At 39.4% G+C, this 17,512-nt stretch overlaps 1 protein-coding gene across 1 annotated transcript in view; it reads right to left on the reverse strand.

Moving 5' to 3' along the window:
• Positions 1–17,512, reverse strand: part of LOC144727988 (polypeptide N-acetylgalactosaminyltransferase 1-like) — a 108,251-nt gene that overhangs the window by 86,028 nt on the left and 4,711 nt on the right. The window contains exon 2 of the mRNA XM_078607165.1: positions 7,313–7,521. Coding sequence (XP_078463291.1) covers positions 7,313–7,454 — 142 coding nt within the window. The 5' untranslated portion in view covers positions 7,455–7,521. The remainder of the gene's footprint in view (positions 1–7,312; positions 7,522–17,512) is intronic.

A 17,512-nucleotide genomic window follows, 5' to 3' on the forward strand; every position in this document is an offset into this window, starting at 1 on the left:
ACGTTAACCAAGCGAAATTCTGAAAACTTGCCGTCCCAGATGTCTTGAACATTGCATTTGTTGAAACTCGTCTACAGAATACAATGTCTATCAGGAGCCCCAAACACACACACGCATGTGATGCAGCGACTGGAAAACTCCCCACTGAATTTATTTTTAGGCTTAAAAACCGATATTCTTGGAAACAATACGCCAGATAAAAAAAAATCCCCCATGGTCTATACAGTAGTTTCAAAATATGTTGTGCACATTTTACTGCAGATTTCGTGTGAATCAATTCGACATATCCCTTTGAAAAGTCAACACCACAAAAGTTAAATTGGACCAATAACCTTTTCACCACATTTCTAACGGTTGGGAAAAGTTATTCAATTTAAACATTCAAATTAGCTCAATCTGCTTGTTCTGCTCACATGTAGACTGAATTTAGTTGGAGAGATTGTACTTTCGAAGTAAACATTCTGCGTGGGATTTACAGACGAGTTTACCCTCGTATGAAATTATTTTAACATCTTTCCGTGCTCATACCATACCTTCCGTCGATTAAACTGGTCTACAAAGCATATGATTGTGTAAACAATACCAACTAAATACATAGGCGCAGAAGTTAAATGGGCAGCCACATCCCATGTGTGCAAAATTCCCAGGACATCAATAATTCAACTGACCTTTTGTATTTGGCATCGTCCAATGTGGCAGCCAACGCAGTACTTGCTTAGCTATCGAGTGAAAGGGGACAGTTTACTGTACAAGCCCATTAAGATGCCTCCTTCTGCCTTCAGCGCCAAGAATCCTAGCACCCAACCAATTCTCGGCACGCAAGCCGGATGCTCTAGAGCGTGGGGATCACGCTGCATAAATAAATCATCACAGACGACTGCACACGAAGCTGCCGCCTCGTTGATGTCCTCTGGGGAGGAGTCCTAAACCGTACCAAGCTTAAAAAGAGGTTTCCCGGAATTAAGGAGAGTTGGGAAAATGTAATCCCCTAATGATAATCCAGTGAGCCAATTTTAACGCAGGGCATGCAGACAGAGAAGAGATATATTCAATAAACTACTTTATTGTGATTAATTATAAGTAATTCTAATATACAATGACCTATTTTGGTGTACATTGTTAACCTGAAACCATCAAATTAAACAGCTGTCATTTGAATGCATCTTCAAAGTGGATCGCAACATATTTATAAACACGATCAATATAAACTTTTATAATCAATGAATATTAAATGCATAAGTAATTTGTGTAGAGGTACATTTTTAAAAAATACGTGTTTTATTCCCCAGTGAAAGGACACGATCAATTCTTATGCCAATAGTCGTCGTTAAAACTCTTGGAGAATTTCAATTTGAACAGGAAATAATTCATTTACTTTCTCTACAATATTTTTTTCATCCATTTGTATTTTTCTATTATACAGGAATGTAGTTTCTGTAGGTTTTTTCTAAAAATCAATCACATTATGCACACGTGAACATTCGAGTACATTCTCCAAATAGGTTTGAAATCAAAAGCAAGCAAAGTAAAAAAAACCTCAGCTAGCCAGACCCCTGCCGAGCCGAATATCGCATTCAGTCAGACCAATGACCGGCAAAATAATAAACTAATTCAGAACATTTCCATTTAAAGCTTTCATGACTGCAGGGATTCATCTTCTTGGTTCTTTCGGTAAAGTCACGTAGAATGGAAATAATAAAATAATAAAAAGAAAACATAATAAAATAATTCTCACGACGTTTCGGCCACAACGCAAGCAGCCGTCCTCAGGTGGAGAGCAGGTCTGACTTTACCGAAAGAACCAAGAAGATAATTCAGCACAGCCTCCAGCGCGCAACACTCGTTGGTGGCAGCGCAGGTTTTGTAATTGTGCGCAGTGTCCTTTTGGCCTTTATTGAGGTTTTTTTGGGGTTGGATCACACAAATATAATCGTGTAATTCAACCCGCCACCACCCGACACAGACAATTAATAAGGTTCATGACGTAAACAAAACATGAAAATCAGTTACGAGTTAAGAAAACCGGTGTGTTGGAGAGTAAACCCGCAACATTTACAATTTGATTATGACGTTTCGCCCGGAAATTATAACCAGCCTCATCAGGCAACAATCATACTAATTGTCTGTGTCTGGTGTTGGCGGGTTTAATGACACATTTATATTTATGTGATCTAACCCAAAAAAGCTATATTATAGATATTGGTCGCGAAAGCCTACATGTTAAACTTTCCTGTTGGCTTGTCTCACTCTGTAGCCCAATGTCTTTCTTTGTGCGCCTTGCGTTGTCTCTCACTCAACGTTTGTCCCTCTTGCTGTAATTTACTCCGGTTTGATGTTCACTGTCTTTATTACATCTCAGAAAGCATCAACACACCTCACCGGCGAGTACAATGCAGCACACAGACCGATTATTTTCGCTAGTCAAGGTTTTACTGTTTTGATAAAGGCAAAACAGGGCCACAATCGACAGCGTACAACTACAAACAAAACATCTGATCATCTTCACTTCAACAATGGGAAAAAATACAACAGGCTAACATTTCGGTCACATTTAAAATCCTCATATCTTCTTGAAAGCTCTTAGTACACCCGACAAACAAGTTGATTGTTCACGCATCATTGTCAAAACAGAAATCGATTATTCAACTTAAGTATTTGTGTTCTGTCTTTTTTTCATAGCCACTCTTAACCTTAGTGTGAAGAACGCTTTCGTCCTCATCCAGTACTGCTCTGTTGTTATAATGAATTCTTACATTTCTCTCAAACAAATACGGGAGCATTACTTTTATATCTTCTATATCCAGTATATAATACGCATTTTAATGAGCAGATGCATCGAGCTAAATGGTGCTAATGTAAACCTTTTAAAGCTCATTTTTTTACTAAAATAAATATGCGGACCTTAGCTCATGGGCACAGCAAGTGAGAGCACATAAACACGTCACACAAATTTGTCCCCCTGCATTTCATTCCCTGACGTGGAGATTAAAGGAACGCAGTCATGAACAACGTCATCTTTTATGCCCCCCCCGTCCCCACCATCCTATTCCTCCGGTGTGTCACACTCTGTGCCATGTTTGTGAATCATTCTTTTGCCCGGTGCTCAAGTGAAAGGTGTGCTCATGTCACCTTTGCCATTCATCATGCAGGCATCTCTCACGGTAACTTATCTTCAAAGACATGCTATGCGATTCTCCCTTTATTTTCTGCAAGGATGGCTCCACATTCAAAAGATCCACTACACCCAAAATATTCCATATACATATTTCAGGTAAAAGCTGAAATACAAAAACATTTATATAAATCACTTACAGATACTTTTAATGTTTATAAATCATTTAGAGGTGATTTAAATATTTACATATGCATGATACTTTTTTAGTAAACACTCAGAATACAGTCCATGAAATTTCAATATCCTTTTTTCATCAACAGCTGTGATAACTCCACTGCTGGATGAAGGCTTCCCCACATCATAACCATCCATTGGTCTTGTGATAAAATTCACCAAGCTCCTACTCGTGAGTTTAATCTCATCAATCCATCTCGTGGGAATCATTCCTCCTTTGACTGCCATTCTGTCACTAATCTCATCCATCGCCCATCATCCGTTCTCGAGATGATGTCCTATCAGGCCCACTTATTTCTTGACAGGCCATATGTCCCTAATTATTGCTTGCCCTTTCATCCATATCTTCCTCTTTTCGTCTATCCAAGGACTTATCTCCAAGAACTCATCTCCAAGGACTCATCTCCCCATGCTTTTTTTCTACACTAATCAGTTTTCATTTCATCTTCCTTGCCAGTGTCAAAGAGTCTGATTCATGTCATAGCAGGCAATCTATACTGATTGAAAACTTTCCTCTTCAAGCACACTAATTTGTTGCTTTACGTTATAAAAATAAACTTGATAAAAGCAGTGCAACCTGCTCTCACACACCACTTTATTTCATTATTTTGATCCTGATCCACTATCAATTGCCCTTGATATATGTATTGTTGTGCTTTCTAAGTGCGTCCCTACAACAATTTTTTTCATTTTGTTCAGCCAAACTTGTATATGCACGGGTGACCACCATGCATGCCAAGTTGTTACAGACAACTATGGAGCAGTGCAACCACGTCTCAGAGAGCAATGCACCGATTAGAAATTGTACAATACTTCTATGCTCCCTGTCTTCACCAACCCACACTGACCAGCATGGTGAAGTATGGTCAACCTACCACCACAACCCTACATGGCGTGGAAAGGCCTTCATCCAGCAGTGGATTGACAAAAAAATTATTATAATATATAAATCGAGTATTGTATTAACAAAGATCTTACCAAGCTAATGTCAATACTTGCGGTGTTAGATTAAAACACTAATAAAAATCCAAATAAGACTACAATCCTGTGTCCATTGCTGCACGCTGCACTAACTGGGCTACGCTTTTATCAGCGGATACCAAATGAGCAAATACGTGCTTTCTCCTCGGCAAAATTGTATACTTCGGGACGTTACACTGCAGGCTGGCGGCGGTGACACGTTCGCCGTGGGACTCGGGGGCTCTCGATGATGGACAGCGCTCCCGCATTAATTAGCCGATAATGCTCGGCTTTATATGGGAGGATTACAGCTATGGCAGTGTTAATCCAAATATTATCAGCTGAGAGCCATGTATGTTGCATTATACCGAGAAGGTACCTTTGTTAAAAGAAATTATTTACTTTGATATTGAGCATTTTATTTATATTTTTTGTTTAAAATCAACGATGATTTACAAGGTGAGATTTTCATTGTATTAATTGGTACTGACGTACAGTATTTTAACGTCAGTAAACAGATACATTATTAACAAACAGCTAAGTTATTTTTTTACACACGATGGCTATAACGGATTTTTTAAAGTAGGTACGGTATACAAGAAAAATGGTAAACCTTCTTTATTCGGCTTTAGGGACATGTTAAAATCAATACATGTAACCAACGGCAACACACATTGCTTTGGAGATTAAACTTCAGTCACAGCAAAAAATGTTTTTAACAATATCAATTGCTTCAATAGCTTTTCTGTCACATTGACAACTCATGCAGGGGGAGCAAGGGGGCATTCAAGTGAAATCGGAACAAATCATTGGACTTCAGCCTCTCAACATGAATCAGATGAATAAGCCACCTAAGTAAATGGCACAAGTATGTAATTGCACGCTATGTTTCTTGATGACGTTCCGCTGCATTAGACCGATTTGAAAAATAGAACCAATATATATCACGCATTTTAAGTCAGCGTGTGTGCTACATTCACAAAATTTGACGGAGGGGGAGGTCCAAAAATAAATTGTGTGCGAGACACACAAAAGAGAGACACATTGAACCAATTAACACTCACGAATCAGAGACGCCATATTGACCGTGAAGAAAAGTAAGCGAGCTTGGGCAGCAGCACACGTCACTCCGAGGAGTGATGTCTTATGGTTGAGCCTAACGGCAGTGGCAGCCAAAGGGGACAGGACCCACTGCTGAATGAAGGCCTCCCCATGCCATGTTAATTATAGGAGTTGTTCACCATCCTTCACCATGCTGGTGAGTGTTGGTTGATGAAGGAGATGAGGGGAGAAGGCACCAGAACCAGTTCAGGTATCACTCATCACCGATGTCGCTCTGAACGGGAATCGAACTCAGGTCACAGCACGATAACGACTGAACTACCGCCCCACTCAAAGTGTGACATACCAGGATAAAAAATAACTCTTGAGAGTCCAGAGGAATAACATATGGACAATGACATGTGAGTGATTTGATGAATGAAAATACGAGGAATGTGTCACCTCTAATCATCAAAAAACCCTGATAGTTTGAAATGTGGGTGTACATCGGATTCTAACATGACACCAAAATAGAGCAAAGACCAGGGCACCTTTTGCACAGAATGGTGTCACCAGTAGCAGTTACTTTAAGTTTATTTCCATGCATTGTGGTCAATGACAATTTACGCAGGACAGTTATAGGACTTTTTCAGGAGAGTCCTGCAAGATGTTTTCAGCCAATATACAAAGTGGGAGAAACCCGGAACACCCGGAGAAAACAGACGCATGTGAAGGGGCAACCCTCCTATCTCCATACAGATGGAAAGAGATGGTGATTAGTCCACCTGCTGTACTGCCGTCTCCTGGCAAGCCACAGCTTGGCACATCGAAACCCATGGGAAGGGAGTTTCAGAACATTTGTTTAATCCACCAACCTTTGCCTCCAGTGCTGGATTGCAGGCACGCGTAGCTATCACTGCCTGACAAAATAATTATCATGGCACACCAGTGTCATAGTAATGAGTGGCAGAGTGCATGGCAGACAGCACTCAAACAACTCTAAGAACAACTGTGCAGCAGAGTGACTGGCAATGTAATGTTGCAATGCCAGGACATAATCCATGCCAAACTGTTGCCCCCAAGTAAGACAAAGTTGGCTCAGTACAACGCTGACACAACTTAAAGAAACCCATGCCTTACAAACAATGTGGATTAATGTCCTCACACAAGCAGCTACCAGATAGAAACACATGATGAAGAAGGTATATCCATCAAATTTCCGTTCCAGATTCCACCACAAAGAGTTGCTTATACATTTATAATAACTGCAAACGTAAGGGTATTTTCTATAAAGATGACTCCGTGTAAATACATATTCTGAGAAACATCTGCTACACTCAAGCAATGTTATGCTACACAATTTGATATAGCAATATATAAAAATTTACATGCACTTTTATTAACTAGGCTACATCAAAATGGGAAAGTACATATATGAACGCCTGATATTTATATTTAAAATGAGAAATTACAGCAAAAAGCGACATTTATCATAGGAAAACAGTTGAAATAATGTATTTATAATTCTGACATATTTTAGCAAATAAGGATTAATTGAGAAGAGTTAGTAAACAGTGAATAGCGTTAACTGTAAGACCAGTACATTAAGTAATGAAAATTGGAGGCAATCATATAATTATGCCCTTATTATTCTTATAATACACACACACACAACCTCAAAATCAGGACACTTGCCACTAAGCCAATCTGGACAGGTGAGATGGGTTTATTCCCAATCTCTTCCAGAGATTCTGCTCAGCACGTCGTAAGTGTAAGTGTGCTAAAAAAAACGCCTGCATGCCAATGTAAATCTGTGTTGAAAGCCCAAAACCCCAAACAAAAAATATACCTACATTTATAGAGGAAAAAATATGCTAATGCAGGTCTCCTTTGCAAACGGCAGAATTAATCTCCAAGTACTCGTCCCTGCTGATTAATGTGGTAATGATTAATTGAGCTCACCTCCCATCCTTGGCTGCTGCCCATGCTCCTTCTTCTCCTCGCACTTGTTACACTCGCTGAAGTACAACAGCAGGAGGACATCCACCAGCACCCACACCAGCGATGTGGCCAGAACAACCTTGCAGTACGCAAACTTCCTCATGGCTCCGTGGACGGCTCAGGCTGAGAACGCAGAAGGGACGGCTCGATGTGGCTCGCGTGAAAGAGACCTGTTCAGTTGGGAAAGGTGTTGGAACACGCAGATTTGTTTGGTCAACGCACTTCTAGGATGAAAACTTATTTCTTTAGAAACATACACACATAAAATGAAAGGGAAACTGCGCATTGGCGCCGTTAATTACCACCGATGGTCCTAATCTGTGCATAAACTAAGTGAAATTGTAATTGCCTGCTACTGTTGAACAGGATTTTTTCACAGAGTGAACACAATTAATTATCAAAGCCAATGACCTGTATTGAGCTGTAATTTTAGACAAAACGATTAGATGTTGGTAAAAATGGCTAGAGTTTACCACCACCCTCAAGAGAAAATTAAGGTTCCTTTGTTTCCTTGGCCAAGTCTGTCAACAAGACCTTTGTTTGAAAATATAGAATTTTTAAAAACACACACGTATGATCCCTTCTTCACTCATTGCACAATTTCACATTCAGTATTAACAACGTAGTGCATTCATATTCTGCACATCACTCAGGGACTCGATATGAACACACTGCACAGTGGAAAGCAGCGTGATGAATAAAACCATCAACCCACAGCAGTAATGCAATGTCATTCATTAACACACAAGTCTGTCGCTTCACTTGCAAAGAAAATTGCACGAACCAATTTTATATTTGCATGCTGTCTGAGAGAGAAAAGTAGGCACCCACACACAATATGTTCAGCTCAAGCACTACATGTACAGAATTTGTTGATACTCAACAGTTGACTTTGCGGTTGCATTTTTTTTCTTTTATAAAATATAATCACCTACAGTAGTTGTTTTGGATGCCAGTCTTATATAACCGTGTCTGCAGAAGCACCCGTCTGACAGAAAAATTGTGAGATGAGACATCTCCAGGCAACAAGTCTCATTATCCACATATAGGAACAAAGGAGCGCGTGCACTGCTCAAATCACATTGCTCAACTGCTGCCCTTTCATATCAATCAGCTGCACAGAAGCATAACACCACGTTGCTGCGTACCCAGATGGTAGCAAGTGGATAATTTAAATGTCATTTTATCTCACAAATCTCACACGTAAGGCTTCGGCATTTCCCCCCCCCCCCCCCACAATTATTCTACAGTGGCATGGTGTCCATCAACAAATGTACTCACAATAAGTGACCTTTCACACATTATACGAGTATTTTGCGGGAAGCAGTTTAAAACATCTTACAATTAAATAAAAACAAACAGGTACAAACTATATTTGACCGGCTGAACGGGATAAAAAAAAAGACAATGTAAAGGCACTTTTTTTAAGTTTGTACTTTTCCCTCAGTTTTAAAGGCACTTTGAAAGAAAATCCTGTCAGTTATAACACTTGGCCAGCCAACGTGTGTGTTTTTGGCAATTATTTTTAAAACATAAACGTGGTCTTTATTCGACAATGAAACTCTATCTGAGCAGCTGAAAGAAATGAACCATTATAAAATCACTCAGCCTGGCTTGATAACATCTGTGTCTTGGCCAGAGCCACTCCCAACACTCATGCAGCACATATCGGAAGCTAATTTGCCAACATCTCAGCAGGCATCAAGTACAACTTGAAGCATCAGCAATGCACACACTTGATCTTCATAAAACAAACTGCATTATTCACACACCACTGCAGCAAAGCTATTCAGCGTGAATGGCGTTTATTACAGCACAACAGGGAAATCAAGCAAAATTGTTTCATGGCTTCCAATTACTTTTAATGCATTATATGGTGTAGAGCATTGTTCTCTTCTTGCAATATAACTATTCATTTTTTATTATTACATTTCGATTGTTATTTTTTGGTGAACAGTTAATGCGAAAAATAATTAATTAGATTTAATATATAATATTGATCGGCCTCATTCACTTGGTATACGCAACCTCATCAAGCACCATTATAGCTTTGAACTGTGTGCTTGGATAAATCCCTCATGTCATTGCTTTTGATTAACAATGCTTATTTTTTTAGGCAGTATTAGGAGGTACACCGTCGTGCGTGAGTGGTGTGCTCCCCATGTCAGAGGTGTATTTTCATCTGACTTGCACTGACCAGCGTGATGAAGTACAGTCACATATTATTTCATAATGGTCGTGAGGGCCTGAACCACGGTCATCAGCAACTGTGGTTTCACCAAGCTTTGCGTCGACAGAGAAGTTGAAGGAACACAGGGGGTGTTATAATAAGCACTGGGTAGGAACAAGGCACCTTCTTTTATCTGACCATTGCTACATAACAACACATGGACTCGACCCGAATAATCAAACCTTGTTGAACTGGAGACAGACTTAAGATAAATAAATTTGGGACATACGTTGATTCGGTGAGGTGAGAAAGAGAACTCCTTACATCTGAAAAGTGTCTGCTGAGTCTATCTTCGGTACAGACAAATTACAGTAATTATGGAAGTGGAATTTTAGTTTCTCCGGAACTCAAACATGTAATTTTAGGATTCAAGAATACATTGGATACAGTTTCTCAGCTAATATTAAAGCTCTCCAACAATGACTTAAACATTATTTAAGTAGATCATGGGACCTCCTTTGTCAGTAGCAAAATATGAGAATAGATTTTTCCCCTTTTATCTGGCAACAAAACAGGTGTTAAGTTTTTTACACCATTGGAACCTCATTTGCCAGTAAAAATATGATAATTGGTTTTTTACCCTTCTTCTGATAATCTGATAATGTGCACATTATCAGAGTTATGTTTTTTGTTTGCATTATGACTGCAGGTATTGTGGTCTATGCAAACATGACTCCTTGTAAAAAGGTGTCAGTTTTGTTGCCAGATAGAAGGGTAAAAAATCAATTATCAGGTGTTAAGTTGTTAAAACACCAAACTGAAACCTTTTACAAGGAATCATGTCTGCATTAACCACAATACTTGTGGTCAAAATGCCAAAAAAACATACTCTGATAATATATGCATGAAACTTGATTTGAAGCTTTCTTGACTGCAGGAATTACTCTTTGGTTCTTTCGGTAAAGTCACGTAAAAAGAAAATAAATTAAATTATATAATACGACGTTTCGATTGCAACACAAGCAACCGTCACCAGGTAGAACTACATTTGAGAGAGAGACAAAACACAGACACGGAGACACACAGACAGACACACAAGCAGAGAGACAACACAGACACACAGAGAGAGACACAACATAGACACACAGACACAATGCCTCTGTGTCGAGGCCTGAAATAGAGAGAGAGGGGGGGTTGGGCAGAGAGCAGCAGACCCACCTCTCTCTCTCTGCCCCCCCCCCTCTCTCTCTATTTAAGGCCTCGACACAGAGGCATTGGGTCTCTGTGTGTCTATGTTGTGTCTCTCTCTGTGTGTCTGTGTTGTCTCTCTCTGCTTGTGTGTCTGTCTGTGTGTCTCCGTGTCTGTGTTTTGTCCCTCTCAAATTTAGTTCTACCTGATGACGGTTGTTTGTGTTGCAATCGAAACGTCGTATTCTATTATTTAATTTATTTTCTTTCTACGTGACTTTACCGAAAGAACCAAAGAATATATGCATTGTCTTTGAAACTGATTGGTCCACACCAGAGACAGCTTTCTTTTGATCCTTGTCTCAAACGGTGTTAGAACAGAGGACGCCTTTTGGCCTTTTGGTGTCCTCTGGTCAACACCGTTTGAGAAAAGGCTCAAAAGAAAGCTGTCTCTGGTGTGGACCAATCCGTTTCAAAGACAGTGCATATATTATCAGAGTATGTTTTTTTTGGCATTTTGACCACAAGTATTGTGGTTAATGCAGGCATGATTCCTTGTAAAAGGTTTCAGTTTGGTGTTTTAACAACTTAACACCTGTTTTGTTGCCAGATAAAAGGGGAAAAAAATATTCTCATATTTAATTATATGTTCTAAAAATCCTTTAATATGTAAACATATAGCAAATGTGTAAATAAATTAACAACGTATAATGGTAGGTTTTTACCCTTTTAACTGGTACAAAACTGACACCTTTATTCAAGGCATCATGTTTGCAATGACCACAACACAAGTAGTCAATAAAGCAAACAAAAAGAAGCAACTCTGATAAGGATAATAATATGCACTGTCCTTGAAGTTGATTGGCCCACACCCGAGACGGCTTTCTTTAGAGCCTAGTCCCCATTGGTGTAGGGCCAGATGACACCAGAAGGCGTACAACTCAAAAACAGTGCAATATCAGAGTATTGAGAGTTCAGGGTAAACATTTACACTATGCGATCTCTTTTACCAGTGGCAAAATATAATGGTAGGTTTTTACCCTTTTAACTGGTACAAAACTGACACCTTTATTCAAGGCATCATGTTTGCAATGACCACAACACAAGTAGTCAATAAAGCAAACAAAAAGAAGCAACTCTGATAAGGATAATAATATGCACTGTCCTTGAAGTTGATTGGCCCACACCCGAGACGGCTTTCTTTAGAGCCTAGTCCCCATTGGTGTAGGGCCAGATGACACCAGAAGGCGTACAACTCAAAAACAGTGCAATATCAGAGTATTGAGAGTTCAGGGTAAACATTTACACTATGCGATCTCTTTTACCAGTGGCAAAATATAATGGTAGGTTTTTACCCTTTTAACTGGTACAAAACTGACACCTTTATTCAAGGCATCATGTTTGCAATGACCACAACACAAGTAGTCAATAAAGCAAACAAAAAGAAGCAACTCTGATAAGGATAATAATATGCACTGTCCTTGAAGTTGATTGGCCCACACCCGAGACGGCTTTCTTTAGAGCCTAGTCCCCATTGGTGTAGGGCCAGATGACACCAGAAGGCGTACAACTCAAAAACAGTGCAATATCAGAGTATTGAGAGTTCAGGGTAAACATTTACACTATGCGATCTCTTTTACCAGTGGCAAAATATAATGGTAGGTTTTTACCCTTTTAACTGGTACAAAACTGACACCTTTATTCAAGGCATCATGTTTGCAATGACCACAACACAAGTAGTCAATAAAGCAAACAAAAAGAAGCAACTCTGATAAGGATAATAATATGCACTGTCCTTGAAGTTGATTGGCCCACACCCGAGACGGCTTTCTTTAGAGCCTAGTCCCCATTGGTGTAGGGCCAGATGACACCAGAAGGCGTACAACTCAAAAACAGTGCAATATCAGAGTATTGAGAGTTCAGGGTAAACATTTTGAGTTGTACGCCTTCTGGTGTCATCTGGCCCTACACCAATGGGGACTAGGCTCTAAAGAAAGCCGTCTCGGGTGTGGGCCAATCAACTTCAAGGACAGTGCATATTATTATCCTTATCAGAGTTGCTTCTTTTTGTTTGCTTTATTGACTACTTGTGTTGTGGTCATTGCAAACATGATGCCTTGAATAAAGGTGTCAGTTTTGTACCAGTTAAAAGGGTAAAAACCTACCATTATATTTTGCCACTGGTAAAAGAGATCGCATAGTGTAAATGTTTACCCTGAACTCTCAATACTCTGATATTGCACTGTTTTTGAGTTGTACGCCTTCTGGTGTCATCTGGCCCTACACCAATGGGGACTAGGCTCTAAAGAAAGCCGTCTCGGGTGTGGGCCAATCAACTTCAAGGACAGTGCATATTATTATCCTTATCAGAGTTGCTTCTTTTTGTTTGCTTTATTGACTACTTGTGTTGTGGTCATTGCAAACATGATGCCTTGAATAAAGGTGTCAGTTTTGTACCAGTTAAAAGGGTAAAAACCTACCATTATATTTTGCCACTGGTAAAAGAGATCGCATAGTGTAAATGTTTACCCTGAACTCTCAATACTCTGATATTGCACTGTTTTTGAGTTGTACGCCTTCTGGTGTCATCTGGCCCTACACCAATGGGGACTAGGCTCTAAAGAAAGCCGTCTCGGGTGTGGGCCAATCAACTTCAAGGACAGTGCATATTATTATCCTTATCAGAGTTGCTTCTTTTTGTTTGCTTTATTGACTACTTGTGTTGTGGTCATTGCAAACATGATGCCTTGAATAAAGGTGTCAGTTTTGTACCAGTTAAAAGGGTAAAAACCTACCATTATATTTTGCCACTGGTAAAAGAGATCGCATAGTGTAAATGTTTACCCTGAACTCTCAATACTCTGATATTGCACTGTTTTTGAGTTGTACGCCTTCTGGTGTCATCTGGCCCTACACCAATGGGGACTAGGCTCTAAAGAAAGCCGTCTCGGGTGTGGGCCAATCAACTTCAAGGACAGTGCATATTATTATCCTTATCAGAGTTGCTTCTTTTTGTTTGCTTTATTGACTACTTGTGTTGTGGTCATTGCAAACATGATGCCTTGAATAAAGGTGTCAGTTTTGTACCAGTTAAAAGGGTAAAAACCTACCATTATATTTTGCCACTGGTAAAAGAGATCGCATAGTGTAAATGTTTACCCTGAACTCTCAATACTCTGATATTGCACTGTTTTTGAGTTGTACGCCTTCTGGTGTCATCTGGCCCTACACCAATGGGGACTAGGCTCTAAAGAAAGCCGTCTCGGGTGTGGGCCAATCAACTTCAAGGACAGTGCATATTATTATCCTTATCAGAGTTGCTTCTTTTTGTTTGCTTTATTGACTACTTGTGTTGTGGTCATTGCAAACATGATGCCTTGAATAAAGGTGTCAGTTTTGTACCAGTTAAAAGGGTAAAAACCTACCATTATATTTTGCCACTGGTAAAAGAGATCGCATAGTGTAAATTAACAACATTTCAATGAGACATCATTATGGGTGATGTCAACATTTTGACACAAAAGTGTTTAACATGAGCATGGATGACATGATGTTGGTAAGTTTGGCATTGGAATGAGGATTGACAAAGAGCATCTATTGGCATTTGCAGTCAACGTGGGTAGTAACATTATATCAAAAAGGAGTCTAGGAAAGGGCCACGGAGGAGCCCAAATGGAGGAATTAGAAATTAAACGAACTCAGAGACAAACTCCAGATTGTCGGACACATCTCTATCCTCGCCATATTCAACACGGGAAGTGCTCGCAGGTGATACAATTCAACTTACACTTCAATGTAGCCAAAGGGAGGATAAAGCCAATCACAGGCACAAAAGGCAGTTCACATCAAACATCTCAGTCATGACGTAGCAGAATTAAGACAAGCTTTAGGGAAATGGATGTCTCCACTTAAAAGGATTAAATAATTTCCTCCTTTAAAAGAGTGCACTGAACGCGTTTTTGTAACCACAAAACATGTGATGAAGAGGAGAGATACGACATGGACAAATATGCCAAGCAAAAGATCGAAAACACAACTATGTAAAACTATCAATTAAAATCGGAAAATAAATCAAAGCGCATAACAAAAATAATTGAAGATGTCATAGCAAACAATGGGGGCTTAAAGCAACAACATGGAAGTTGATGGCTGGTAATTCACAAATGGTACATACCACACCAGGGATAGAATCCTGAAATTAATAGAGGAGGTTTAAGTTCTCTAAAGATAAAAAAAACACATCCCAGGAATAAAAGTACTTTATTTGTCGGATGAAGAGAAGAAAGTACAGTATCATAAGTAACACTTGAAAGTAGTGAATACTGCTCTTGGCAGTGTGAAAAAAGATAAAGCTCCTGGACCAGAAAGAATAACTTTGGAAATTATCAAATAAGCAGAATCGGCAGTTGTAAAAAATAAATTGCAGACCTATCTACCGCATTCTTACAAAGCAATTAAATTACTCGGTCATGGAATGATGCCTCAATCATTATTCTATATTTTAAAAAATTTGAGACAAATTGACTTACAGAGTTACAGACAAATGTGCCTTTGATTTCGCACACAGAGTATTCAATAAGTTGATTGGGAACATAATAATGGGCACTTTATATGCCAAGTAACTATTTGAGCAAGCTGGATTCAGAGAGTGTTTCTATCATCAACCGCATACATTGGAATCAATCATATTTTCATAAAGACAACTCAATAAATGTATCTAATTATGCCAAGCCTTTGTAGGCTATGAAAAGCCAATTGACAAAATGAATGCAATCTAAGTAGGCAAGCTCGCAAACCGATGGACAAGCTCCACCAAAAATTGCACGAACAATAATACATATTTTCGATTTGAAGTTTTCGTGACTGCAAGGATCCATACTTTTGGTTCTTTCGGTAAAGTCACGTAGGTAAAGAATTTTTTTTTTTAAAATAAATAAAATTTTCTTGCTGTGGTGTTCACACCTAATGATGATTGCTTGTGTTGCAATCGAAACGTCGTGATTTTTTTATTTTCATCTTTTATATTTTATTTTATTTATATTTTATTTACCTACGTGACTTTACCAAAAGAACCAAGAATAATACATATCAGAAGGGGAATAATAACAAGGATAAACGCTCTCACTAAAGTTATTCAAGGTGACGTGAGAATGTCATCCATTGGTTGGATTGAAGAAATAAAGACGTAAACATAAGTAGATGCTTTAGTCATCTCTGATTTACCGATGACGGTCATTATGACAACCAATGGAAATTAAATGCAGGGAATAATTTAAGAAATTTACTGGACATCTGTGAAAAAGAGCTTCATGACTCATTGGATTCCTCCGGTCTAAATACAGATTCTGATAAACGTAATAAGTTTAATATTGGGCCTCATAATAAATGAGTAAAACGAAATGCATGTACAAAATGTTAACTGAATAAAGTAAGATATTTGGTGGAGGGACACCTGGAAAACACATCAGTGAATGTATATCTTGGGCGATTATTGAAGGCGCACCAGGATCAAAATGATAAAAATAAATAGGCATACTACAAGCGGTTTGGAGTGTTAAAATTTAAAGCTTTCGTGACTGCAGGGATTTAAGAAATTGAATTCTTAAATTAAAAGCAACATTCAAATCTGCATGAAGAAGACATTTATCAATCAGTGCATCCATCTGCTACGACATGTTTATTGGAAACATGAACATTCTCAAAGACCCTTGGAAAAAGCTGAAAGGTACACCAAACATGAAGAGGGTGCACGCTTGGAATCCCAGCAAGAGACAGCAAGAGGAACACGTAGATCGGAGAACAAACACAAATTAGAGACATCATCTTGACTGTTAAGATAAATAAGTGGGCTCCAGGTAATGACAACCAGAGGTCGGGACTTCACGATGGAGTGTCAGTCAACTTTTGGAACACACCCACGAGGATTACCACAGTGGAGGAGTAATGAGATTAGCTCATCTGCGCGAGCTAGAATTGTTATATAATGAAACCGTAAGGGATAATTAATGACGTGGGGGGCATTTATCTAGTAGTGGATATATCACAGGTGATGATGAATGTATTTTTCACAAGCAGATTGTGGTCTACCAAACTGAAAAAAATGCAACTAAGAACATCTAGGACAGATTTTATATCTTTGTTTAGTGATCCTTTTGCACAAATGCAATACACGTCAGAAAGACCTGGTGGCAACTGTTCAGATTTTGGAAGGCAGTGTTTCCATCACGCATCTACACACTAGATAGGTAGCTTTGGGCTGAGATCAGGGTTGCCATTGACTTTATTGTGCCTTGAACCTTACCCCTCAAGTTCAAACAAGCCAACAACCGACAACATCGCAAGCCAACCCTTAGCCCGAATAAACCGAAAATGGGTATCATGCCTGCCACGTAGCGGCATTACAGAATCGCGCGTAAGGTATTTAACGGGTTGTACACGGTGACATGGGTTGATAACATGAGCCACCCAACTCGAGGCCTTGAGCAACATTGTAGTTGGTCCATGGTGCATTGCTCGACAGCGCAGGAAATACATCCCCCCCCCCCTGGACCCCTGTCCACTGGGAACCTTCTCTCCAGCCCTGTCGGGGTAACCTTGTTTAAAGGGGCATAGAAAGAAAACCCAGGAAGTGGGAAGGAGCATGACATCGCCAATGTTACATACACTTACTATTTGGGTCTTTCGGTAAAGTCACGTAGATAGGTTCAAATAAAATTACAAAAAGTAACAAAAAAACGACGACGTTTCGATCGCAACACAAGCGTTCGACAGCTTTTTTTTTCCTCCTGATGACGAACGCTTGT

Source organism: Lampetra planeri, chromosome 2 (genome assembly GCF_965212315.1).
Source record: "Lampetra planeri chromosome 2, kcLamPlan1.2.h2, whole genome shotgun sequence".
Lineage (NCBI taxonomy): Eukaryota > Metazoa > Chordata > Hyperoartia > Petromyzontiformes > Petromyzontidae > Lampetra > Lampetra planeri.